The sequence below is a fragment of the Artemia sp. Qi Xiang Cuo genome, chromosome 19 (genome assembly GCF_049724085.1).
Source record: "Artemia sp. Qi Xiang Cuo chromosome 19, ASM4972408v1, whole genome shotgun sequence".
Lineage (NCBI taxonomy): Eukaryota > Metazoa > Arthropoda > Branchiopoda > Anostraca > Artemiidae > Artemia > Artemia sp. Qi Xiang Cuo.
The window spans coordinates 38,650,861-38,676,644 of record NC_142812.1 but is presented as its reverse complement, the minus strand read 5'-3'; the positions used below and the strand labels follow the sequence as shown (position 1 = coordinate 38,676,644).

Below are 25,784 nucleotides of genomic sequence, written 5' to 3'. Positions count from 1 at the left end.
ATTTAATAAAGAGCGTAAATAATTGCATATCTATGGTCCGGATATCTGATTTCACATCTGGAGATCTTAGTTCAATGGGAAAAAGAGACTAAGAAATACTAATTTGAAAAAACTAATATACTTACAAAAGGTATAAAAAAGGATAAAAGTCTCACATCCTTGTTTCTTTTTTGGTACTTGGGCACTATATGGGCCTTTACAAGGAAACCAGTCACGAAAAACCCGTTTTTGACGGGTTAACCGCTATAGAAGAATAAATGATAGCGTGGTTTTCATTGCGTATACGATATTTAAACTATTGTTTTTTGGGGTTTAGGGGGGGGATACCAAGGTTAGATTAGGTTACGTATTTAATATATGCTATGCTTTATCCCCCACCCCCCTAATGTGCAAATATATAACCCAAATTTGTTTATAAACTATTACATATTCATACTATTTTATTCTATTTCATTAGAATTAACCAAATTTGACTTTTTAGAATGGCCCATATAATGCCCAAGTACCCTTTTTTATGTCTAATTTTTCTATTTTCTGTTTTTTCTAAACACCCAGTTTGTCCTTTTCTTTCTGTTTTACTTTGTAATATCCCGTTAAAAAAAAAACAAATTTGGTTGTGAAATCGAAATATCCAGAGCATAGTTTAATAACTGTTCACCTTCTTCATCAAAACCCTGCCCCTTTTATGCATTAAGTAAAAAAAACAAGCTTTTTTTTAACTGAAAGCAAGGAGCAATATTAAAACTTAAAACGAACAGAAATTATTCCGTATCTGAAAGGGGCTCTCCTCTCCTCAACGCCTCACTCTTTACGCTAAAGCTTTTTATTGTTTTGAAAAATAGAGTTGTGAGAAAGAGTCTAACTTTAGCGTAAAGAGCGAGGCGTTGAGGAGGGGACAACCCCTTTCATATACGGAATAATTTCTGTTCGTTTTAAGTTTTAATGTTGATCCTTACTTTCAGTTACAAAAAATAGTTTTTTTTATTTAATTTTTGAATCTTTTTGAACTAATGAAGACCTTAATTTTGACTCACCGTATATGAATATTTAAACAAAAATTGCATATTAATTTTATTTTTATTTGGGTCAATAGCTTTCTGAAAAGTTATTTAATTTTATTTACGAACGTTTTTATTAGTAATAGATATACATAACTTACGAATTAACTTCCTTAACGAACTTGAATATTCATATATTTTTAATATGTATATTAAAGGTTCGCCCCCTAGTCAATATCTCGCTCTTTATGCTAAAGTTTGAATTTTGTTCCTATTCTTTAAAATGACCCCTCAATGACAAAGGCCGTTAATTAGAATAAATAGCTATTATGAAAGTACTAAAAAATCTTTGGCTTAAAGAGCGAGGTATTGACTAGGGGGCGAACCCAATCATATACTTAATAATTTCTGTTCGTTTTAAGTTTTGAGGTTACTCCTTACTTTCAGTGGAAAAACTTGTTTATTTTTTTATTTAGTTTCTGATCGTTTTTTTAAATAATGCTGGGAAAACCGGCGCCCCCTTCATAGCAATTCCCCTTCCCCAATGGAAAGATCCTCCCATATAACCCCTGACCTCCCCCCCACTACCAGAAAAAATTCCCCTTGAAAACATCTGCATACTTCCCAATAACCAATGCTATATGTAAACATTGGATAAAGTTCATAGCTTTCAGCCCTCTCCCTGGGGACTTCGGGGGATTAAGTCATCCTAAAATACATATTTATCATATTTTCGACCATGCTGAACAAAATGACTATCTCAAAGTTTTGATCGGGTGACTTTGGGTAAAAAACGAGCGTGGGAGGGGGCCTAGTTGCCTTCCATTTTTTTGGTCACTTAAAAAGGACACTAGAACTTTTAATTTCCGTTCGGATGAGCCCTCCCACGATATTCTGGGACCACCGGATCGATACGATCACCCCTGGGGAAAAAACAAACAAAAACAAAAACAAATAAACACGCACCCGTGATCTTTCTTCTGGCAAAAATACAAAATTCCATATTTTTGCAGATAGGAGTTTAAAACCGTTACAGTAGGGTCCTCATATACGCTGAATCTGATGGTGTGATTTTCATTAAGGTTCTATAGCGTTTAGGGGGTATGTCCCCCTTTCCTTAGTTGGTCCTCATCCTTAGTTGCTCCACATTCAGTTTATGGTTTATCTAAGGTATAAAAAACGTTGATATTGATATGACCTTTGAATCGACAAACATCAGATTTCTAGTGTAAAAAGAAAAACAAAAAATAATAATGATAACAGTAACGCCCTCCCAGAAAAATTATCATCTTTGCAGCGCTATCTTAGTGTCATACTAATAGCATATACATGGTTAATTGAAGTATGTGTTACCTATATTATATAATGAATATATATATATATATATATATATATATATATATATATATATATATATATATATATATATATATATATATATATATATATATATATATATATATATATATATATATATATATATATATATATATATATATATATATATATATATATATATATATATATATATATATATATATATATATATATATATATATATATATATATATATATATATATATATATATATATATATATATATATATATATATATATATATATATATATATATATATATATATATATATATATATATATATGCATATATAAGGCCTTAATTAATATCTGACATAAGTGTACGTTACTTTGTACCTCAAGCCGTGCCTCATGTCCCTTCAAGCCTGTATCTGGTTTTGCGTTTGCCCCTATCACCCTACCCTTGGATTTCGGGTGTAAACTAATTAGTCCGATTAGAAACATGTGTTTAATTAAACTCTAACACTCTGAATTGCTGCCAATAATGTTTATATCTCTTTCTCCATAATTGCCCAGTTTTCTATGTAAAGTTGTTAAATTAGTTGTTCCAGAGAAAACATTAAAAAAAGGGACATTCGTAGAGCCATTTAATTTCAGAGCTAATGACTTTTGGGCATAAAGCTTCATTATTCATTCTAGTAGGCCAGGTCTGCAGATCACGTGACCCGTGAGGCCTTTGTATGAAGAGGCACGTTAAAGTAACAAATATATTATCCCCATTTTTTTTCAGCTTTCTTGTTTTAGGTTTAGGAGGAATGTTGAATGAATTTAATATTTACGAGATTATTCGAATGAAAATATACAGAAACATAAATAATTCACGATTATGGTAACACCTACAGAATAGATCTTTAGGCTATCACCCCTCCCCCTCTTTTGCTGCAGTTTATACGCCTTCTGTGTCAAACTTTACCTTCGGTACAGCTTACAACAGTCGATTATGTACGGTTGCAACGAAAACAATCAAATTCAAAGAAGTAGGAGTATTAAGATGAAGTAAGTATTCACAATTTTTCATTTATTTATTTTGGAATCCCGGGTAATATTCTCTAAGGCAGGTTGGTTCTATTCCCATTTTACCTGGAATAAGATAGGGGCGAAACCCTTACCGTTTATTTTGAATAAGGTAATTATAAATGAATGCCAGGAATCGCTTCCCCTCTTCCCAACTTGTAAGGATTGAACGATAAGCCAAAAATATGTCTAATCCTGTGAAAACCTGTCGTAAAGAAAAGATTGACCTAAATTCGCTTAATTAGAGTCCGTCTTATCTTGGACCAGGGTCGTATGCAGGATTTTTCTTGGGGAGGGGTACAAAAAACGTCAAAAAACGCATAAAAAATCATTTATATTCATTTGTTAGGTTTTACGAGTTGGACAAACATTTAGGGGGGATTCAAACCTCCTATACCCCCCTGAATACAGCTTCGTCTTGAACCTTTTGATCTTGGTAAGATTGCAGAATTATTGTTATTGAACTCTAAACCTTTGTTTTTTGGGAGGGGTGATCTATTTTTATAAATTATTTGAACGTTCGTGACAAGTAGGAAAGGAGTGGAGGTAAGAGATTAAAAGCATCGTTCGTGACAAATAAATGTTACGGAGGACGTAAGAGGATGATAAAGGCACTAGATAAAAATCTTTCCTGGTCTTAGCTTGGGCTGTAGATTCATTCTGTGAAGTCTCATTTCCATAGTGCAAAATTTTTCCTGGGTAAAAATAGAGCGTTACTCCGTAGTTTTGCCCAAAATTAGATTTGTACAAGCATTTGGATCTAAACCTCTACGTTTACAACACAACACGTTCACCTCTACAAAGCACTCACATCTCTAAACATTATCTTAGGGCTGCCAAAGTGGGAGGACCACCCGATGCCTTGTGCTTGTTGGTGCCCCTCTCGTAGCCTATTTAATACTTTAATATAGCATATGGCCTAGTTGATGACCCAGTAAGTACAATTTCAGGTCGAACTTACCCGTTAGTTCCATTGATGGTAATTTCATATTTTAAATTAGAACGATGTTCTCAATTGAAAGAAAAAGAAAAATGTTCACTAAGAGAACTGCAACTTCACTAAAATCAATCTACCTGTCATAAGATTTTCATTCGATAGACTCAATGAATGAGTCCACAGTCTTTTGCACTTCCGTTCCCTGTTATTTGCTTTCCGACTCAGTCAGTCTGAATAAGTAAGACATCTACAGAAAACGTTGATTTGATTTGATGTTTTTAAATTTTGACCAAAATTTTTTCTCTACCTTTGTTTATGAAATGAACAATTTGAGAATTATGTATCCGGTTATAATGCATGTAGTGTTTGACTGTAGTGTCCGGTTATAATGGCAAGCCGCTGTGGCGAGCCTAAAGAGCTATCCTCAAACTCCTCAGCCACACCTTGCATCGCCCCAAAGGTGCGATATGTCAAAACGTTCTCATCTGCAAGCCAGCGCCATCCTGGAGACGGCATCAGGGAGGACCACAGCATAAGGATATACGTATAAGTATAAAATATACAGTATAAGTACAAGCATATTTATTCTCTTTACTGTGGGGAGGACATAAGAGAAATCTTTAACCAAAATTCAAAGAAGTCCTTGAACCATAGGGAGGCTTCCGGAGGCGTGGTAGGAGATGGGACAGAGACTGGCTGAAGATCGCCGGGGAAGCTGCAGCCGATATATCAAAGTGGTCGTAAGAAGTAATTCCAAATTCCAATGGTGCCGGGAAGGAAAGTTCTTCCTCTGGTTCCCGCTGAAAATATCTGTGGTAAGGACTATTCAAATTATTCTTCTCCAAACTCTTTTAATTTAGCACTTTGAGGGCTAAATGTGTCAAGGTTTCCAGTATCCTTGACACTGGGATAAATAGTGCCCAAAGATAAATCATCCCCGTCATCGCACTAAATTCTGAATTATTTCCATATTAAGCATTGTTATAAGGAGGTTTCGACAAAATCAAACAGGTCTATTTCAGTCAAAGATAAGCTCACGTTAATTGACGAAGTTGTCTTTGGATTTTCACTCTGAATCAGGGTCTTCAAATCGATACTTGTGCTGCCTTTGCATTTTTTTGGCTTTTATCTCATTTTACGATCTTGGCCAATTGAGTTATAAGGATGATCACTGAGAATATTAAGCAGGTCAAGTCTTTAACTATTATCCTCGGCTGCACACCTGATGTCAGCCATAAGTAAGAGATGGGCCGTGTTATCTGATTCGTTGAAGCTTCTAATCAAAATATTGAAGAGAATAATTTCACTAATTATTTACGTGCTGAAGGGGCCACCGGAAAGGGATTAACGGATACTTTCCTGGAGGTATTGCCAAAGCATGGACTAGAACTTGGAAACTAAAGAGATTAGGGTATGACATAAAGGAAGAAACCCAGGCGTGCAAGTCCGAATTCTAGAGATAAATCCATGTGCTTTCTACACCTCATGTGGGTCTCATAACTTAAACGTTGTTTTGTATTACCAAGATCTTGCAGAATTTCACTTTAAAAAAAAGGTATAAAAAAGTAAGTATGACGGCACTAGACCCTTAAGGTCCAAACCGGCGGTGCTGATCTCCGTTTCGTGGCCCTTCAGCCAGGAAGTGCAATGGAGGGCTGGGGGCCAGAATTTGACTTAGCAACTTGATGTAGCATTGACACACATCCAAGATCCAATGAGTTAAAAAAAAATTCAGAGAAGAAGAATTTGTATCAGCAACTACCATTGCAAATGAAGTTGTGGTAGAAATCCACATCAAAGTGGTTTTTCAAGAACGCCATAGCAGGCGAAAAAAGAGACAGTTTGGATAAAAGAGTTCGTGGTAGTGAACTGTAAGTAAGGAGCGTCCCGGTCTAGTAGTAACCGACACTCTAAAAAAGGGATTTCCATAATAATTGGTTAATTATTATAAGCCAAAAGAATTGTTTTTTTTATGTTGATTCCATAAAATTCATTGCACTCGTCAAATGCTACGAGCCTTAGGAAATTTGACTGACTTTCGAAAAAGGTAGAACCCCTCCCCCCAAAAAAAGTCAAGCAATCTTAATGAAATCGTCATGTTTATCTTTGTATTGTAGTGTAATTTCTTATTGTATCTTTGTCTTGGCCTAGTTTTTCGAGCTTGTCTCTCCATGGGCCTATGTCAATTATATACGTATATATGTTAATAATAAATGATTGAACTTGAACCATCAGATTCAACATATCAGAACTATGCTATAGAGGTTTTAAGCTTTTATCTACAGAAATGTGCAATTTTGTATATTTTTTTTTCCAGAAGAAGGATAACGGATGCATGTTTATTTGTTTTTTTTTTAGGGATGATCGTACCGAACCATTGGTTCTAGATAATTGGGAGAGGACTGATTTGAAGGACAATTAAAAGGTCTAGTGTCCTTTTTCAATGACCAAAAATATTGGAGGGCAACTACCCCCCTCCCATGTCCCTGTTCCCCCAAATACTTCCAATCAAAATCTTGAGATAGCCATTGTCCAATAACTAAGCCTCTGGGAAAGAAATGACCTCCCAAGGCCCCTGGGGAAAGAGCTGTAAGTTGGGCAGTTTACCCATTGTTTGGATACAGTATTTACTATTGGGAAATATACGGAAATTGTTCAGGGGGGTATTCTCAGAGGGTACAGTAATTTTCCATGGTAGAATTTTCCATCGGGAGGGAATTTTCCGGGGGAATTTTCCAGGAGAAGTTTTACAGGGAAGGAGGGATTTCTTGGCATGATTTAAAAAACGGTCGGAAATTAGGATTTTTTTTTTCAGCAATATTAAAACTTAAAATCAGCTGATATTATCCCGTATATGAGGGGGGCTGTCTCTTCCTCATCCCTCGCTCTTTACACTAAAGTTTGGCTTTTTGTTCCAATTCTTTAAGGACGACTCCAAAAACACAAGCATTGTTGAATTTTAGTGAGAAGAATTTTTACAGGAGTTTAAGACTTTAGCGTAGAGACCGAGGGATAAGGATGGGTCAGTCCCCCTCACATACATAATAGCTTCTGTTCATTATAAGTTTTAATGTTGGTCCGAATTTTAAGTTGAAAAAACAATTTAGTTTTTAATTTAGTATGACTCTAGAGACAAGACAACACGGACGCCTGAAGAATCGTTCAAGATGAAACATTTTTTGGGGGTAGTAGTCCAGACAATAGGATTCTTGGAGACACATTTCCAGCAACTGCAGCTGTACATTGGCATGTTTGGCTTTCTGTATAATGTTAAGTAACTCCACATCATGACTTTGGATAATTGGAGGAAACACTGCAGGGAGAAGATTTTCAAATTGAACTTGATCAAAAGTTACTTGAGATCATTAACTTCTCGGTAGATCTGCAATGTTATCAACTGAACGAGATACAGTTACCCCCTCTTGACTATGAAGAACTCAAATGAAGTGTTGGCCACCAAAAAAAGCGAAGAAGGTGCATTTTCGCTAATAGCTATTGTGAATACTTCATTAGTTTGCATTTTGTGATTGTATTTTCCTTAGGTCTGTATTCCAATACTAGCCTACAGCATCCATAAAAAAATCTGTCTTTGGAAACGTATAGTTTAATTTCATTTGTTTTTACGTTGTTCATTTTTGACAAACTTGAAATTGACAACTATGGATGGAGCCGCAATGACTAATTTGGGTCAGCAGAATTAACTGTTAAGGCTGGGCACACGTAGCTGATTTCGGGAACTGATTTCCAAATCAGCGTCGATTTGAGCTTGAAAAATTTTCTAGTTTTCGGCGCCGATTTACAGTGCCGATTCATCATGATCATCACATTAAAAAATAGGGATACAAATAAACAGTCAGCCAGAGATGTCTGTGGTGAAAGACCCTGCTACTGAACTGAGAACTAAACTGATAATCAAGCTGAGATCAATTATGCAACTATTAATAAACTCCAGTTGACTATTTATGTCCATGATTTTTTGTTTTGAAAATCTCGCGCAAATAAATTTTTCTTTCAAGCAATTTTTCTTACAGCTATCGGTTGTCCACAGATGCTGAAATCGGTTCCCGAAATCAGCTACGTGTGCCCAGCCCTTTACATGGAAAACCACTGTATATAATTTATAGGCAGTATGATCTTTCACTATCTCACCCATTATAAAAACCCGGACCGAGGTGCGAGTGCTCCAGAGACCGTATAAACATAAGCGACATTAGGTCTTTTCCCGTGTAGACAAGTCAGATTTCTCTTGAATGCGAAACTTGGCTTCAGCGTTGGAACACTACATTTTGAAGAAACTAATTTTAAATTAATTTATTCCAATACAAATATGAAAATCGGTAATTAGTAGTGAAATGTTATTACTAGATGTTTTTAGGAATTAAAAGTAGGTTTCGAAGTCTCAAGTTGGTTTCAAAGGCATTTTGAGAAAGTTTCTGCCAAAATACGTGTTCCACGGTAATTGGACGGCTGATGGCAGATCAAATGAGAGGAGCTGTTTGTAAGCGCTAATGCAAGAAGAAGTGGGAGGAGCTGTTTGTTCGCACCGAGAATGAAGAGCCAGAAATTATCAGAGGTAAACTTAACGCTATATCTTCATACTGTGATGGAAAACATAGACATTTCAGAAACTAACCTAGTGAGCAAATATGGGAATTTAGGGAATCGGAATTATAACATTATACTCTATTTTTTAAGCCTTATTCATAAATGTACGTGCGGGAAAATCCGAACTCATGTCACCTCAGGTTTTAACTAAAAATCATTGCACCTTACTATAACTCTGATCCCCTAAATCCCCCTATTATATACTAGGGCAGGTCTAAGTGTGACCCATTCAACTAGGAAGGATCTTAATATCGTCAGGGTAAGTACTGTCAAGTGCCCCGCAAAATTCAGTTTGCCCATCGCCCCGCATCCTCTTCGCGCCTGCCCTATTTTCCTCTACATTTGTAACACACTCTACACCTGAACATATCTACATTTAAAAGGTCTTGACGCCTCTACAGTCATGGATTTTAGCCATATTTATAAATATAATTAACATAGAAGGCTGAGTTGAAAGGGTAACCAGCTTGCACTTATTGGTATTATGTGTTCAAAAGAACATAAATTGTGGTTTTAATTTCAACATATTTTTCTATTTCAATTTTGATTCATCCGGTGGGAAAAAATGCCTTAAATTATTTGTATGTTCACTCAGCAGTACGAGTGCTGTTAAATGGAATTTAGTATGGACTTGGTCAAACTAGCATATAGAAGGCTATTGTGTATCTTAAAGCCGGTATCTTTTGATGTTATATGTTTTTGTTTCTTTATTTTAGTAGATTTAGAGATTTTTCGGTACTGTTCCATTAGCTAGGCAACACGCGAGAAGTGAACTTTGGTTAATGCTAGTGAAATAAAACAAAATAGGATGAAAATGTAATTGGTTAAAAACAAATTTCGGCTATATATTTGCTCATTAGGGGGTGGGGTAAAGCATAGCATATATAAATACGTAGCATAAACTAACCTAGGTACCTCCCCCCCCCCGAAACCCCCAAAAAACAAAGTTTAAATATTGTAAACGCAGTAAAAATCACTGTTTGGAATACTCAGCATAGGAATTGTCCGTCGAAGAAACCTGTTAGGCTAGTTTCTTTAGCATCTTCGCTGTACAATGTATCGCACGCTGCCTAGCTAAAAGAACAGTACCGATTTTTCCTTAAAAAAAAAACTAAAGAGAAATGGATTTATTATGGCTCTTACAAAGGTGTATTTATTAATATATCCGGGGCGGGGGGGGGGTCAGTCTGTAAACTTTTCAACAGGGTGGACTAAGACTTGATTTCCCCCCCCCCAAAGAAACTGTCATATTTTCCCGAATTTCACAAGATGTTACACTATTCATGAATTTTTGGTCTTCTAGGAACGGGAGAGGGTCTTATCTCTCAGCCATCACCTGTGGCTACCTTTGGGTTCACATGATTTTTGCCAACAACTATGGTATTTTGCACAATTTCAAAATCGAATAAATGGCAGCTACTTATCCCGAAACGTCTCAAATGGATAAGAAGAGGCTTTAATTATCAACACTTATTTCCTCTGACATAGAAATACTAGTAATCTTAAGATGAATCAACAAGTGAACTGGATTACCTTTCCTTGGAAACAAAACCTGTTGCTTCTTCCACTCACCACACGAGTCTTTGAAAAAGTCTTTCTAACTATATCCTTTTCTAAATAAATGTGTGCTAAAAAGGGAGAATGCGCAGTGAAATCAACCAATCAGGATCCATTTTTAGCGGGCAGTCTGGTTAGTGATGATAAGAAAAATTAGGAAAAAGGGACTATTCTTCGTTATGAAACCAGTCATTGTGCCCTTGCGATATCTCGTAAAGCGGAACAAATGATGTAGAAATTTAACAAAGCAAAATCACTGGAAGAGTGGAAAATACTGGATTAAGCTTATTTTCAATTTGAAGCACTATGGTCAAAGGAAATCTTTGGGCGAGGGTGGGGTAATGTCCCCTCACTCAAAGGAAATCGAAGAAGACAAAAATGCGTAAAACGCAGTGTTACTTGAAATAGATAGGCTAACTGCACCTTTTTTGGAATGAACGTTTATTAAAAACTAATTGTTCCTCTGAGAAAAAATTTTAAGATTAGAAATCCCAAAGGAACAATTTCTGCAGATGTTCTTGTTACGATCATATGTAATACTAGGTCAACTTTCTTAGAGGGCGGAGGGATTCAACAGATTTCCTATAACGATAAATAATTTAGAATACATTTTTCTTACAAAATTTTAAAAAACAATCTTCAAACTTTGAAATATTTTTAACAGCTTAAGAGTGTAGCGAGTGCTGTGGCTAAGTTTACCTTTAGACCGGGGAGGGGTCATAAAAATTTTCAATGGGGATTATTTTTAGGTATTTTGCCATTCTCAGCTTATGAGGTAGCACCTTCTCAAGGGATAGTTTGCTTATAAAACTAATCTTAAGGGAGGGGCGAACAAATAGAAGAAAAATCAACGGTCTCTGTTATAAAACTAATCGTTTGGTCCTTGTTGTCTTTCGCAACGAGGAACAAATGATGTGAAATTAAACGCAGCAGAATCGCCAGGAAGACTGCAAAAAATGCTGAATTAAGCTTAATATCAGTTGTAACTCTTATGATAACTCACATAAGCAGAGTCTCGACTTAATTTGAGAAAGTGGTAGGCCGTGGCCAAGAGCTGTATGATGAAGGGACATGAGTGTAGACATTTTAGACAATCATTGTATACATACCTTTTAAAAGAAGACTATTTCTTTTCAACAAATATTTTGAATGTTGGGTTGAAGATGGGTAAACACACGGGCATCCTCTTTTTCTTTCATTCGGGTTTTAAATTAAACTTCCTCAAGCTAAAAAACACATTTTGAGATTTTCGAGTGTAATAAGACCGCAAAAACTAAAATATACAGTAATCCTAAGAAGTTCATTTTTAAAATATCACTAGACTAGAGACAAATCATGAGATGTAGCAGTCCGGTCTAGAAAGTTCGGGCTGAAAAAAACCAACATACTTTGAAATATTATAAAGCGCCAGCTTTCTACCCTTTCTAAGGTTGTCAACGCATTTGCTGAGGTGATCCTTTGCTGAGGCTTGTAATTTATCTTACGAAATATTTTTTTTTATAAAACATTCTTGCCTGTTAAATTAGCTAACGTTCCATACAATTCAAAAGTGTCCAATTGCCAAAAATAGTGTCATATCATCAATTTTAACAGCTTAAGAGTGTAGCGAGCACCTTCAAAAGACTAGTAAAAAAATATTTGTTTTCATGTGATTAATTTTCTTTACTTTTGCCTGCTGCCAATAGTTTTTTTTAATTTAATTGTTTTTTTTTTTTTTGTTTTTTTTTTTTTTTTTAGATGTTGTGACTCACTGTAGTTTGATAAAGCTTATTTAGTGAACTCTCTTTTCTTTTCTTTTTTTCATTTTATGAAGCAAATGCTTTACATGTTAAAAGTTCAAATGCTTATGTTTATATGTTTTAATGTTAATGTTATGCTTATATTGTTTAAATCTTAAGCGTTTAAATGTTTATTTGATCTTTTCATAATCCCCCTCCTACAGGCCATGGAGCCTTTGTGGGGATTTGTAGATTGTTATGTAATTATTTTACTGATATATGGAAAATAAATCTATCTATCTATCTAATTCACTGACGGCAAGTTGATCTAGTCATAATAGAAATAATGTCGAAGATCAAAACCTGCACAAAATAATACCCAAGGTTCTTCGTAATGTCTACTCAAAAAAACTACAACAACGTGATATTAACTATAATAGTATACTACTTGTAGTGGTACTGCTATAGTATAATAATGGTATGATACAACAATAATAAAAACTCTCTGTATATTCTAACTAATAACAGTAACAGATCGTGGTATGGTAACACCAATAGTACCTTAGTTTGGCAGTACTCAATTTTGTGCGTAAAGGTCGTGAAAATCTTAGACCTGCCTTAATTTCAAGTTGGCAGCTGATTAAAAAAATATTCGATTTCATGGACCATAATACCCTCGTTGAGAAGACTATTTAATGAATCCACTGTTCAATATCCCGGCTAATAAAATTACTAAAATAAATTACTGTAACCCTAATTAAATCGCTGGAAATCTGTTGGACGTCATAGAAATTACTATGACTCTATACTAACTTGCTGAAATTTACAAAAGATACTTCACTTCCTCTGATGATATAGGGCATCATCAGAAAATGGCAGTAGCCTAGCCTTTAACTGGTCAAGTGGGGTCTAATCGACCCCAGGTAGGATGGGATTTTACGCCTCAGGTTCTTTATGTAATTCAGAAAGTTGATGTCCCGTGTATTCTCAGGGATATTCGAGCTACGATAGCTGACAGACAGAATTTGTTGCATCTCTTATATGTAAAAGCAACACAGGATCGGGGTCTGCCGGTCTGATACACCCCACCTCAACGAAATTATGACTTCCTTTCACATTCTGACACTCATTAATACTTGAAATAATTTAGCTAACTCTATGTTTATAATGGTTGTCTGTGTCTCAAGAAATAATGGTGTCCAGTTGACAAGCTTGCTTTTTTTTTATACTTGCATTTGCTTGGGCATGCTATAGAAACACGTTATACGATAGATATGCTTAGGAATTCTCAACTATTTTATAACTGTTTGTCTTGTTTATGCACTTTGATGGGACAAAAAAAAAGGTCTCATAGACTAGCTACCCTGATTCAGAGATAATCGATCTTGAAAATTTTGAACTAGACTCCGATATCACTTCAGAGGACGAGTCTTATGCACTTAAGAAGTGCACTCCGAATCTTATGCACATTCCCTTGTCAAAAAGATTAAGAAGTGCTGGCAACAGGCAAAAAACAGATACGAATATTAGCTTGACGGGTCGACATGGAAATACCAAGCGGGCCAAAGCTGGACCCCCCAACATTAAGAACAATGTCATCAAATATTGTGTCACAACTACCTGGCCTTAGAGGTCTTGTTCGAGAAATAGAGCCAGATTCCATTGAGAAGGCCTGGGACCTAATGTAATGATTTTCACTTTTTTCATAGGAATACCTTCCTCAACCAGTCGACATCACTAAAATGCATGCTTTTATTGGCATACTGTACCTGACTGGTGTCTTCAAGTCAGCGAACGAGAATTGTCAAAGTCCTTTTATTTTGCTTCTCACAGTACACAGGGGGATACCTTCCGGGTTACCATGTCAGTGAAGAGCTTCCTTTTCAGTTCGACGATCAAAACACACGCAGCCAGCAATTAAGTCCTCTAGTGCCGATCCACGACTTCTTTGAAACATTTATTAATAACTGCAAAGCAAATTGTTCTCCTAGAGAGTACTTAACAGTCGACGAGATGCTAGTGGTTTTCTGCGGCCGGTGCCAATTTAAAGTGTACATCTCAATGAAGCATGAAGCCAAACAAATACGGGATAAAATTCAGTTCTTAGCCGATGCAAGGACATTTTACCTCCGTAATGATTTTCTATATCCCGGAAAAGAAGAACCTCTGAAATAGGAATCAAATACCAGCATTTTCACACGAACTGTCCTCATGCTGATTAACCACGTCAAGGATACCAATCGGAAGATTACAGGAAATAATTGGTATCCGTCTCTTGACCTCTCTTAAAAATTGAAGACAAGACGCTTAACTAATGTTGGTAAATAGAGGAGGAGCAAGAAAGAAATTCCTAACTTCTTCCTGCCAAACATTAGAAGAGAACTCGTATCTTCTGTGTTCGGTGCTAAATCACTCTGGTTTTCTACGTACCTAAGAAAAACCGAGCGGTTGTCTTGTCTTTATCAATACATTTTTCTGTGTCTGTTGATCAAAATACCAGAAAGCCAGAGATAGTTACATTTTACATTGCTGCTAAAAGTGGTGTCAAGTCTCTTGATCAAAATTGCTCGAACTACGGCAGCAGTTGAAAAATAAGGAGGTGGCCGATGACAGTTTGGCATGCCCTGCCAACAATAGCAGAAGTGAATCCTAGATTTATTTTGCGCTCTTTCAGCATCCAGGAAAATAATATTCCAAGTAGGAAAATTATCATTAACCTTGAAAGCACTATTATAGAGCCTGACCCGAAGATTCAAGCTCCTCTGTCGCATCTTTCGCACGAATTACAAAAAATAGTTTGTCAGCCAGCCCTAAAATCTACTCGAAACTGACTTACAGAATGTAGATTCTGGATCCACATCGAAGAAAAGCGGTTTCCGTATCTCTCCTAGAGAAAAAAAGTACGAAGCATACCTGCGAGGGATGCAAGAAAGCCATAGGTATGAGCAATATGAATTTGTCTGTCCTTACTGTGAATAAATCTTATTTTGTGCATTCTTTCTATTCTCTTTATGTGTTTGAAGGCTGACTGAGATATGTTAACTTTTTTTTTTTACTAAAACACTTCTCCCTCAGGGTATATAAGAACCTACCCCACCACTCACGAAACTTTTTCTGAACCGGACCACTTAAGGGCTAAATATGCTGCGACGGAAGTCAGATATACAGCCCTGTGTTTCACTACTGGCCCCAAGCAAAACTCCAAAGATCAGGATGGACTATATCCAACAATCTAAAAGGGACTATATCCAATTTTTGATAAAACACTATGTATGTTGCTGAAAGTAGGCTGTCGACGTAATATGATTTGATATTATCCTTAACAGTGAGATGTTAGCCCCATTCCCCCGCCTCCAAAAGAGTTAGGCGTCCATTCATTATCGGGTCGCGCTAAGATTCATAAAAAATTTATGACACAATACCTGGTGAGCTAATTTCACTCATCGTGTGAGCTAATCAAGTCGATAAGTAAAAGGAATATTGGCTATATTTTTAGACTTAATGGTGGTGAGTAATTTTAATCTTTTTTTGCCTGCCTCACTGCCAAGTACACACATTTAACTTGTTTTGCTTGTGTGTATTTAAAAATCATCTATTAAATCCCTATAATCCTGATTAATAACGTGTTTTCTCCCATAAATCTCTCTATAAGAAATTCTAAAACCAAATACCATGGAGTTATAATTTGCATGTACAAAATTGAAGTTCATGTTACGGAGGCTAAACTTTTGTCTGTCTAGGTTTATGGTTCAACACATGAATTTTGGCAATCTAAGCAAAAAAGTAATCAACATTTCCACTGATGCATAAATCAGTGAACCCACGCCAAAATCTAAAGGAAGCAAAGACGCAGTAATTATAATTAATGGTTGCTGAGGAACAAGATCAGCTTTATTTTTACTTAAGAACCTAAGGAGTAGACAGACGAGCATTGTTGCCGCAAGAAACCGCCGTGTTTAACCGCATATTTTATGCCACCTTTCGGCATCGGAATTTTCCTAGATTAACGCTCATTCTGAGCAATTTTATGCTGATTTTCCCTTGGAAGGGATGCCGATATCTCTTTTATTTCTTGCGCACGGGAAGCGGCAAAACCGGCAACACCAAACAAACTGGAACTGAGCAAAACTATTTGCAAGCTTAGCCTTTTCTTGTGCTGCTTTTACAGCCAAACCACGTTTAAATGGTTTAAATTTTTGTTCTCCTTATGTGATTAGCTTACATATGAGCACTAAAATTAATTTCTCAATATGATCTATCTTTCAAAATTTTAAACTAGGATCTTCTTTGTATGCGTTCTAAGAGGTAAGATAAAAAAAATTTAACGCATGCGTAAACCCGTTGTAACCCAGGGACGAACTACAGATGGTGAATGGATCGTAAAACCCGATTAGAACGACCATTTTTGTTCTCCTTATGTGGTTAGCTTACATATTAGCGCTAAAATTAATTTCTCAATATGATCTATCTTTCAAGTTTTTAAAGTAGGATCTTCTCTGTATGCGTTCTAACAGGTAAGATAAAAAATTTTAACGCATGCGTCAACCCGTTGTAATTCAGAGACGAACTACAGATGGTGAACGGATTGTAAAAAACCGATTAGAACGACCATTTTTGTTCTCCTTATGTGATTAGCTTACATATTAGCGCTAAAATTAATTTCTCAATATGATCTATCTTTCAAATTTTTAAAGTAGGATCTTCTCTGTATGCGTTCTAACAGGTAAGATAAAAAAGTTCTAACGCATGCGTCAACCCGTTGTAACGCAGGGACGAACTACAGATGGTGAATGGATCGTAAAAACCGATTAGAACGGCCGTTTTGTGTGAAAACGCATCAGGGTGAACCTAGGGTTATTTAAAGGACCGAACAGACATGGAGCTGTCTTATTCATTCATTACTAGCCTATTTTGTGCCAGCATTCGACACAATAAGTTTTCTAGATTAACGCTCATTCTGAATGTGGTTTACGCCGACTAAGAGCTGTTAAGACACGTCGTTTTTCAAGCTACAAACGTTCACAATTTACGCCAGCCTCCAACTAGGAGTTTTTTCTAGATTAATATTTATTTTGAACGTCCTTTACATAGACTTATTAAAGTTTGTGAGATTTTCTCAGTAAATTCGAATTTCAAAATATAGTTTGTATAATTAGTTACTATAAAGATTTAAACTTGTGCAATATAACTTAATATACCAAATGATGGCTCGGGGAAACGAATTTTCTTCTTTGATTGTCAACAAGTTAGAAGTTTAAAATATTTGCCAAGAATACGCTACTTTTTCTGTGAAAATGTCTGCACATTGTTCGCGCAGGTATGCTTTTATAACATTGTAGGAAAACGTCTGTCCAACCCACAGTATAAAGATATAGCAGTAAGTTTACCGCAGATAATTTCTGGTTCTTCATTCTCGGTGCGAACAAACAGCTCCTCTCATTTGATCTGCCATCAGCGGTTCAATTACCCTGGAACACGCATTTTGGCAGAAGCTTTCTCAAAATGCCTTTGAAACCAACTTGAGACTTCGAAACCTATTTTTAATTCCTTAAAACATCTAATAATAACATTGCACTAATAATTACCGATTTTCATATATGTATTGGAATAAATTAATTTAAAATTAGTTTCTTCAAAATTTAGTGTTCCAACGCTGAAGTCAAGTTTCGCGTTCAAGAGAAATCTGACTTGTCTCCCCGGGAAAAGATCTAATGTCGCTTATGTTTCAACGTTCTCTGGAGCACGCGCACCTCGGTCCGGGTTTTTATAATGGGTGAGATAGGGAAAGATCATACAGCCTATAATTTATACACTGTGGTCCAACCCTAAGTTTGAGAGTTTGACAAATAAAACCGAACATTTTTATTACTAAATTTGGGGAAATTTTCGGTAAAGATTCAAGGCTATGCAATACCTCAAAAACCCTTTTTCGAGCCTTAGCGTTTGCTGACCCTCTCAAAAAGCAAGGGTCCGTTAGCGAATTCTCCCAGGAGGCTAGCTACCATCGACAGCTTTCGAGAATTTATGGTTTGCTTATGAAATTTGAGAAAAACGACACCGAAATTTACCTCCCTTTATCGGCAAGTTTGTCAATCAAAGTGGGTAGTACCATACAGAACTCCCAAAGCGGTCAAGTTAATCAAAGGGTAATTCCTTTTAACTGATTTTTAGCGTATTCTGAGCAGATATGCAAGAAAATTTTTAGGGACTGCCCTCTCCTGAACTTTAAAAGAAAATTCTACTCCATTTATTAATACTAAAAACAAAAACCCACTCATCATTTTTTTCGTGCAAATTTTTTTATACGTTTCGCACAATTTTGGAATTTAAAAAAAAAAAAAAAAAAAAAAAAAAAAAAAAAAAAAATGCTTAGGCAAGTTTCGTAATGCAGCCTCTAATACTGAACTCAAAAATGTGCCCTGACTTTTCCAGTTTTACATAGTTAATTGTTATGTTTTGAGATGGTTGAGCTTGATGTGTTTCAGACGAAAAAAAAACGCTTAAAATAAAAAAAATTACCAATAATAATTTGGCCGCTTTGCCTTATGCTTTTACACGTTGTATTTTGCTTTATTGTAATCTCTAAAGCTATAATTTGAAAATTTCATATTAATAAGAGAAAAAAAAATTCAAGGAAGACACGACTAGGCACGTACGCTAGAGTTGATTTAGAGGACTCATTTTTTCCAGATTTTGGGAGAGGTCCTAGAGCCTCACTTTCTTTGTATTTACCTGGTTCTAACTCATGTATTGCTTCCGTTTTCCAACCATATGACTAATCAGCTTTTATCACGGGGTCTTCACCCATAATTTCACACGGGGACTGTGCACACATAATTTTGTCATTTTTTTTTTTGCAGCGGTAGCCAGTGGCGTCAATTTACTAAAATTTAGGGGGAGGGGCGAAAATTTATTTTCCAAAATTTGGAGGGAGGAAATACCCCCCCCCCCCCCGCTGAACTCATGCCACTGGGAGCAGCCAGGCTCTTTATCCGGGCCACCACAAATACACTCAAGCAAAAGTTCGAAGATCGCTTAGCTCTATCTACACTACCTTCACTGGTAATCTACAGTCAGTCACCTTCCCAACACTCCATATCCCGTTTGTATGTTTGCCATGAATTTTCCTCTGGCCTAAGGTAGCGTAAGCAAACTTAATTGTTTTAAGACATTTGATGAACAATATTTGTAATGAAATTGTTGCCAGAAAATCCAGTATTTTGATTTTTGACCCTTCTCACTCAGGAAATATCCTTTGAAGCCTCACCTCCACTTCACACTAACTCTGCTTTATTGCAAGATCTATGGAGAAGGCTACATTTAGGGTTGGGGCTCAAGCTCCCTAATTCTCCTCAGAACATAAAATTTGAAGTCAGAAACACACATTTTGCCTAAAAAAGTCTTTTTCATAGTTGACATTCCCCTCCTCCCTTTGCAATTAAAATCATGTCCCTGAAGAATACATAAGGCCAAAAGACGCAGTCAAATGCACTGACCTCGTCGATAAATTTAAACAAAACTTAAGGCAAAGGCAAAAGAAAGGTATTTAATAAAGAATTTCTTTAATATTGCTGTGAAATAAAACAAAATTACAACTTAGAATTTCCCTCCATTGTAAACAAAATAAATCGCAATCCCCTATTTCTTTAACACTTCAAGCAATTCAGTAACCATCTTATCATCCCCCTTTTCCTCTGCTTTACTTTCAAGTGTCTTTTCTTCCGCTTCATTTCCTGTTTTCTCCTCTTTCAGAGCTTCGGCATTTCTTGCCTTCTTTTCACTTTGTTTCTTTTCCTTTTTCTCTTTCTTTGATGGTCCTTTCTCCTGCTTCTCTTTCTTCGGTTCATTGGCAGCAACATTTGGCTTATTTGTGGCAGCGGCAGTGGGCTGAGCTTCAACTATTCTCTTAAATAGGATTGTCTGGTCTGCTCCAAGTGGTCGCTTTTCTACTTGCTCAGTGAAAACAGCATGATTCCATGTTCTTTGACTAGTATCTACATTCAACCGATCTGAATAAAAAACAGGCAAAAAATTAAAAATGAATTATACATCAGACTAGGCACATTCCATAAACACTTCCTCTAGTATTTTAAAGATAAGCAGCTGACCTATGTCAATAAAATTCCCAGAGATTCCCAGAATTTGACATTTGGACTGATTCTGAAAATTCATTCAACATGTTCCTCAATTTAATTATAATGTGCAACAAAGATTGTCCAGAATGCGATTGTCGCCCTACTCGGCGGTTTAGTTGGACCAAAATATTGGTTTTGTGGCATAAAATGACAGACATCCCTTTATAGTGATACAATCTTTTTGTTACTTAAAATGGGCACTAGGATTCGCAATTTTCATTCGAATGAGACATTTCTCAAAATTCTACCACCACTGGTTCAATACCCCCCCTCCCTTCGGGGAAAAGTGAAAAAAACACGCATAAACATTTCATAAGAGCTTAAAAATCCCCTTACAAGAATCTTGGGCATTCAAAAATTGATTGCGTAATTTTGATCAAGATTGGATTACTTTTTGGTGGGTTATATGAAAATCAAGTATCTTTTGATATTCCGATTCATGACAAAATTTTTGGTCTAAAACACAAAAATAACCTACAGCAGTAGTTTTTCATATTTAATCTGAAATTTGATTGTTATCACGCCATTTAATACAGCGTTAAAAACACACGATTAACGTCTACGCTATTTTGGAAGCCTCTCTAGAATTGAAATCAATGCCTGCCTCTCGAAAGAAAAAGATACACACGTGGCAAATGGTTGATCGATTTAAGTATGCGTAGCGTAATCAAAACATTCCAAGAATTTTGTTTGTTTTCCTCAAATCTCGAACATTTCCAAACAGTTTATTTGGATTCGATTGACTTGGTCTATTAAACAAAATTATGGAGAATTCCCAATTCAAGAATTCTTATTTTAAACAAATGAATCAACTCAATTTCAGCTTAGTTTCTTTTTCAAATGCAGAAAACCCAGAAAATGAGTGGGTGATCATAGATCATACTAGATGTTTCTGCTGATGAGTAAGGCAATTACTACGTCACCCCTTTGGAAAACAAATAAACGAAACTCTTATTAAAAGTTCCAAAGCAGGTATGTACATAGGAGTTAATTTTTAACAAAGGAGGGTGAATCGAAAAAAAAACACGAAAATGGCAAATTATACGTAAAACAAAGAAAGCAGAACATCTGGATACCCACACCCTTATGTACGTGTTTGTTCCTCGAAATGCCATGTTTCCTGATAATCCCGACTGATTTTGTGGAACGGTAACGACCAATTATATTGTGAGCCGTCCAGGCTTCTCCTTATAAATATAATAGTTTATTTATACAAAAGCTAGCAAGGGCCGTGACAAAACAAACAGACACCAACCAATAATTCACGTCACTTTATATATATATATATATATATATATATATATATATATATATATATATATATATATATATATATATATATATATATATATATATATATAAAGTGGAAAGCACACAAATGTAACCTGTTTCTTCTATTTTTTCAGAACTCAACTAGCTGCAGAAAATAAATGAATTTTTTAACTAGCAATTCGTGAAGTCGGACCAAAACAGAAAATAATGAAAGTTCGGACAGTGACAACGTCAATTATTGAGACGACCAAATTTTCAATTTAACTCTGTCTTAGGAAACAGACCTTTCTGACATTTATCAATGTTACTTGTCAATGAATGAAATGGAAACGAATGAATGAACAAATGCATCTCAAATCCTACATGACCTTCTCTAAAGACAATTCCAATATACAAGAACACTAAGAGAACGCAAGAGCTTTTGAGGAAATAAAAGGTTTTTTTCCGAATAGAAATCGAGTCACAAAAGTTGTGTTTTATTTCCTGAGGACTCAAAACGCCATTCAATTTAGCATAAACGACATTTATAAGAGAAATTAAAAAATATAAGTTTCCAAAAATTTAAATAAACAAAATATGAACTGAAATAATTCCTTTATTTTTCTTATATATATAAAGTTTAGAGATTTGTTGTAGCCTACATAAAGGTCAATTGCTGTGAGTCCTTTATCCACCCTGTTAGGCCGATGGGCATCAACCTGAGTAGCTGAGAGATGTTTCTTCGATTTGTTACAATTTGAATCACGTGTATGCGATTCGTGCGTTTTGGTGTCCAATAAAAACACTAGATACCGAGCACAGATTCTTTCATTTCTCAAGTCATCCTGAATAACAGCGACGTTTTTCCACTATAAAAACATTTCAGCGAGTTAGATAATTCTCATTTAAAACCAGAGCATTTACATTAATAAGATTACCAAAAATAGACAATAACTCTAAGTCGAAACGTTAGACGTCAGAACTCCACATAGGCTAGACGCAATTAGCGAAATATGGTGAACGATCATGGTTGGCGATGAGGAAAGTTGTAGCGTTGCTTTCTTGGAGTTATAATTTAAACAACTCTCGGTTCTCTTTGCACAAACAACGGGTTAGCACACTCTCGTACAACCATAATCTTCTTCTTTCAAAACTTTACCTACTTACTGATAGTTTGGTAAACATCATTACAGTAAGCAATTTTACTTCCTAAATATATACTGAATACACCTTTCTAATACAAGGGGCTAAGTCAAGCTTTCCTAAATCACTAGCCATCCCTTTATCAAAAAGCACATTCACGATTTATAATAGACATGGGCTTACCTTACTTCACATCCACAATATACAGGAGCTCATTTAGCATAATACAGTACCAGTAACTACAGTCTCATTATTTTTCCATTACTTTTATTACTTACTCTAACTCTTCCCTTCCTTAACTACCAAATTAACAAAAACTTCATCGCCATATTATATATAATTGTAGTTTCAAACCCCGTCAAAATGTCCACCCCATCTCATCTCAACACTCCCTTTACCGATTGTGGAGGCCCCATTCCTATCTTTAACCAGGGATACTCCAAATTGACTCCCTGACCATTCCGAATAGAAGATATGATCTTAAAACTTTTGAGGAGTTCAAGTGGGAATTGAAGTTTCAGTGCCCCTTTTAAGTTTCAAAAATGATTCGAGGGCAAACAGCCCCCCCCCCCTACGGAGCACTTGAAGCAAACTGCCCTGTAACACTCAATGAAATCAAATCAAAATTGTATCTAGCCTGTGTGGTCAAAATCGTCCAAAGTCAAAAAAATATACCTCCACGATGACATGGCCCACGAGGCCTGGGGATATCGCCATAAATTATGCAAATTACCAATTGTTTACAGATCGGGTTTATAGTTTTATAGAATAACTGCAAATGGACATATGTGACCATGGATGTTTGATTGGCTAAAAACTTCCAGGGATCGTTCCCTTCGCCAAGAAGAACACAGGTACTGTTGGCGTATGGGGACAGGGGCCCCCCAGAGGACGATTTCTTTCTGATCGGCTTGAAACTTATTTTCTTAATCCCTTCGGTCCCCCTTGCAGTATTAGAGGGACAAATTTCGGCCAAAAATTTTAATCTCTGATCTATTTGATACATCGAGCAAGAGCGTCGATGTCATTCGCGTTATCCAGGTCAGACACGTTATTGCCCAATCCCATAAAACACCATCAAAACTCGAGAGTGCTCTTTCTAGAATCCAGTCTATACAGTAGTTAAACCAAACAGGGGACAATATCCACCCCTGTTTTACACCACTTTCAACATTGAAGGGTTCAGTTTCTTCGCCCAGCACTGATACTGTCGATTTGCAATGCTCATAGTAGGACTTCAACAGCTCTATGAATTCAACCGGCATACTATCTTCCAACATGATTCGCCAAATGTTCGCGGGTTACAGAGTCGAAAGCAGCCACAAAATCAAGGAATATGTTAATTATGGGGAGATTGTAGCGTTCGTGCTGTTGGAGAATAAGGGGAATAGTGAAGACCTGGTCAGTGCAACCTCTCGCTCTCCGAAATCCGCACTGATTTTCACGTGTCCACTCATCCCATGCTTCGTCGAACCTGTTAAGCAAAATCATCACAAATACTTTGGTAGTCATATCCATGAGTGATATCCCTCGGTAGATGCAGTTGTCGCATTTGTCCCCCTTTTTAAATACTGGGATTATTACTGAACCTTCCAATCAGACGGGAAAGTCTTTTTCTCCCATATTAGACCGAAGAGGGTTTCTAGTTGCTCCGTTACAACGTGTGGTGAGGCCTTGTAGACCTCAGGAGGGAGACCATCGTCTCGAGGAGACTTATTGTTTTCTAGCCGTTTGATCGCGATAGGTATATCTGAAGCTGAAGGTGGTGCCATGTCGATTTCATATGGTGGTCTTTCAGCTGTTGGTGGCAGCATCGGCGTTGCCTCTTGCACATCTGTATTTGGATTAAGCAGGACTTTAAAGTGATTCTTCCACTGATCAAGTTTACCTTGTTCGTCAGGGATCACACTCCCTTGAGCGTCTTTTAAGGGACCAGCGATAGGTGACTTTATTCCCGTTATTTCTTTGAGGGTTTTACACAGCCTTCTCGTGTCATTATTTCTGGCTGCTTTTTCCATCTCTAAAGCAACCTCATCCCAGAATTGTTGGCGGTCTTGACGTAAGCTTGTTTTAACCCGTCTACGTAGTGACTTTTTTAATTGCGATTGATGCGTTTGATGCCTGTCGCCTAGCCTCGATTAGCTTTACAGTTTTCTCTGAAACATAATTTTTCCTCGTCTTTGCAGGGGCAATCCTTATCCTCATGAGGAAGAAGCTATTTTCTTCTAGAACCACAATTTCAAAGGGTATAGAATATCTTGTATATCCCGAAAATATTCCCAATTTACGGCAGCCAGAGCATCTCACCCAATTCGACATGACGATATGGAATATTTAACAGTAACTTAATTATTTTATGTTTTATGAGATGTTTTGGTAGCTATGATCGCTGTTTATGTCGATTATTTTGAACGACTTTGTCAAAAAAAAACAAAAACATTATTTTGAACGACTTTGTCAAAAAAAAAAAAACTGTCAAGCTAGAATCGATCCCACCAACCCAGCGCTTCGCCGACTTAAAGGGAATCGATCCCAGGGAACTATGGAAATTGCAAAAAATGGATTCTTAAGCATATTTTTATCTGTACTTCAGAACTGAAAAATTTTTACAACGAAAATGCCTTCAAAAACTAAGAGGTTGAATAAAAGTTTGTCAAGCTGTAATCGATCCTACCAACCCAGCGCTCGGCCGACTTAAAGGGAATCGATCCCAAAAACTACCGACACTTTATCCGAATTAGCGGCAGCCAAAACATCTCTTCCGATTTAACATGATGATATGGAATATTTAACAATATTCTAATTATTTTATGTTTTATGAGACGTTCTTGCAGCTATGATCACTGTTTATATTGATTATTTTGAACGACTTTGTCAAAAAAAAAAGCTACGGAAGAACATAGTATTAAATAGAAAAATAAAATTTTGGCTAAATAAATAAATCTCTGTTTTAAATTAATTTTTCAATGATAAGGGAGTATTCAGTTTTCTTAAATAATCCTCTACAAACTGCAATCGGTAGTAAGCGCACGCAATTTATTTCTAACTG

General features: G+C 36.3%; 2 protein-coding genes across 2 annotated transcripts in view; both read right to left on the bottom strand.

Annotated features, from left to right (window-relative positions):
* The window catches only part of Hdc (histidine decarboxylase), a 130,830-nt gene extending 120,175 nt beyond the window's left edge, over nt 1-10,655 (bottom strand). Inside the window, exon 1 of the mRNA XM_089105358.1 lies at nt 10,465-10,655. The gene's annotated coding sequence lies outside the window, so the exon portion shown is untranslated. The remainder of the gene's footprint in view (nt 1-10,464) is intronic.
* Nucleotides 10,656-19,738: 9,083 nt separating this feature from the next.
* Nucleotides 19,739-25,784, bottom strand: part of MetRS-m (Methionyl-tRNA synthetase, mitochondrial) — a 48,826-nt gene continuing 42,780 nt past the window's right edge. Inside the window, exon 8 of the mRNA XM_089105686.1 lies at nt 19,739-20,215. Within this exon, the coding sequence (XP_088961812.1) occupies nt 19,845-20,215 (371 nt within the window). The 3' untranslated portion in view covers nt 19,739-19,844. The remainder of the gene's footprint in view (nt 20,216-25,784) is intronic.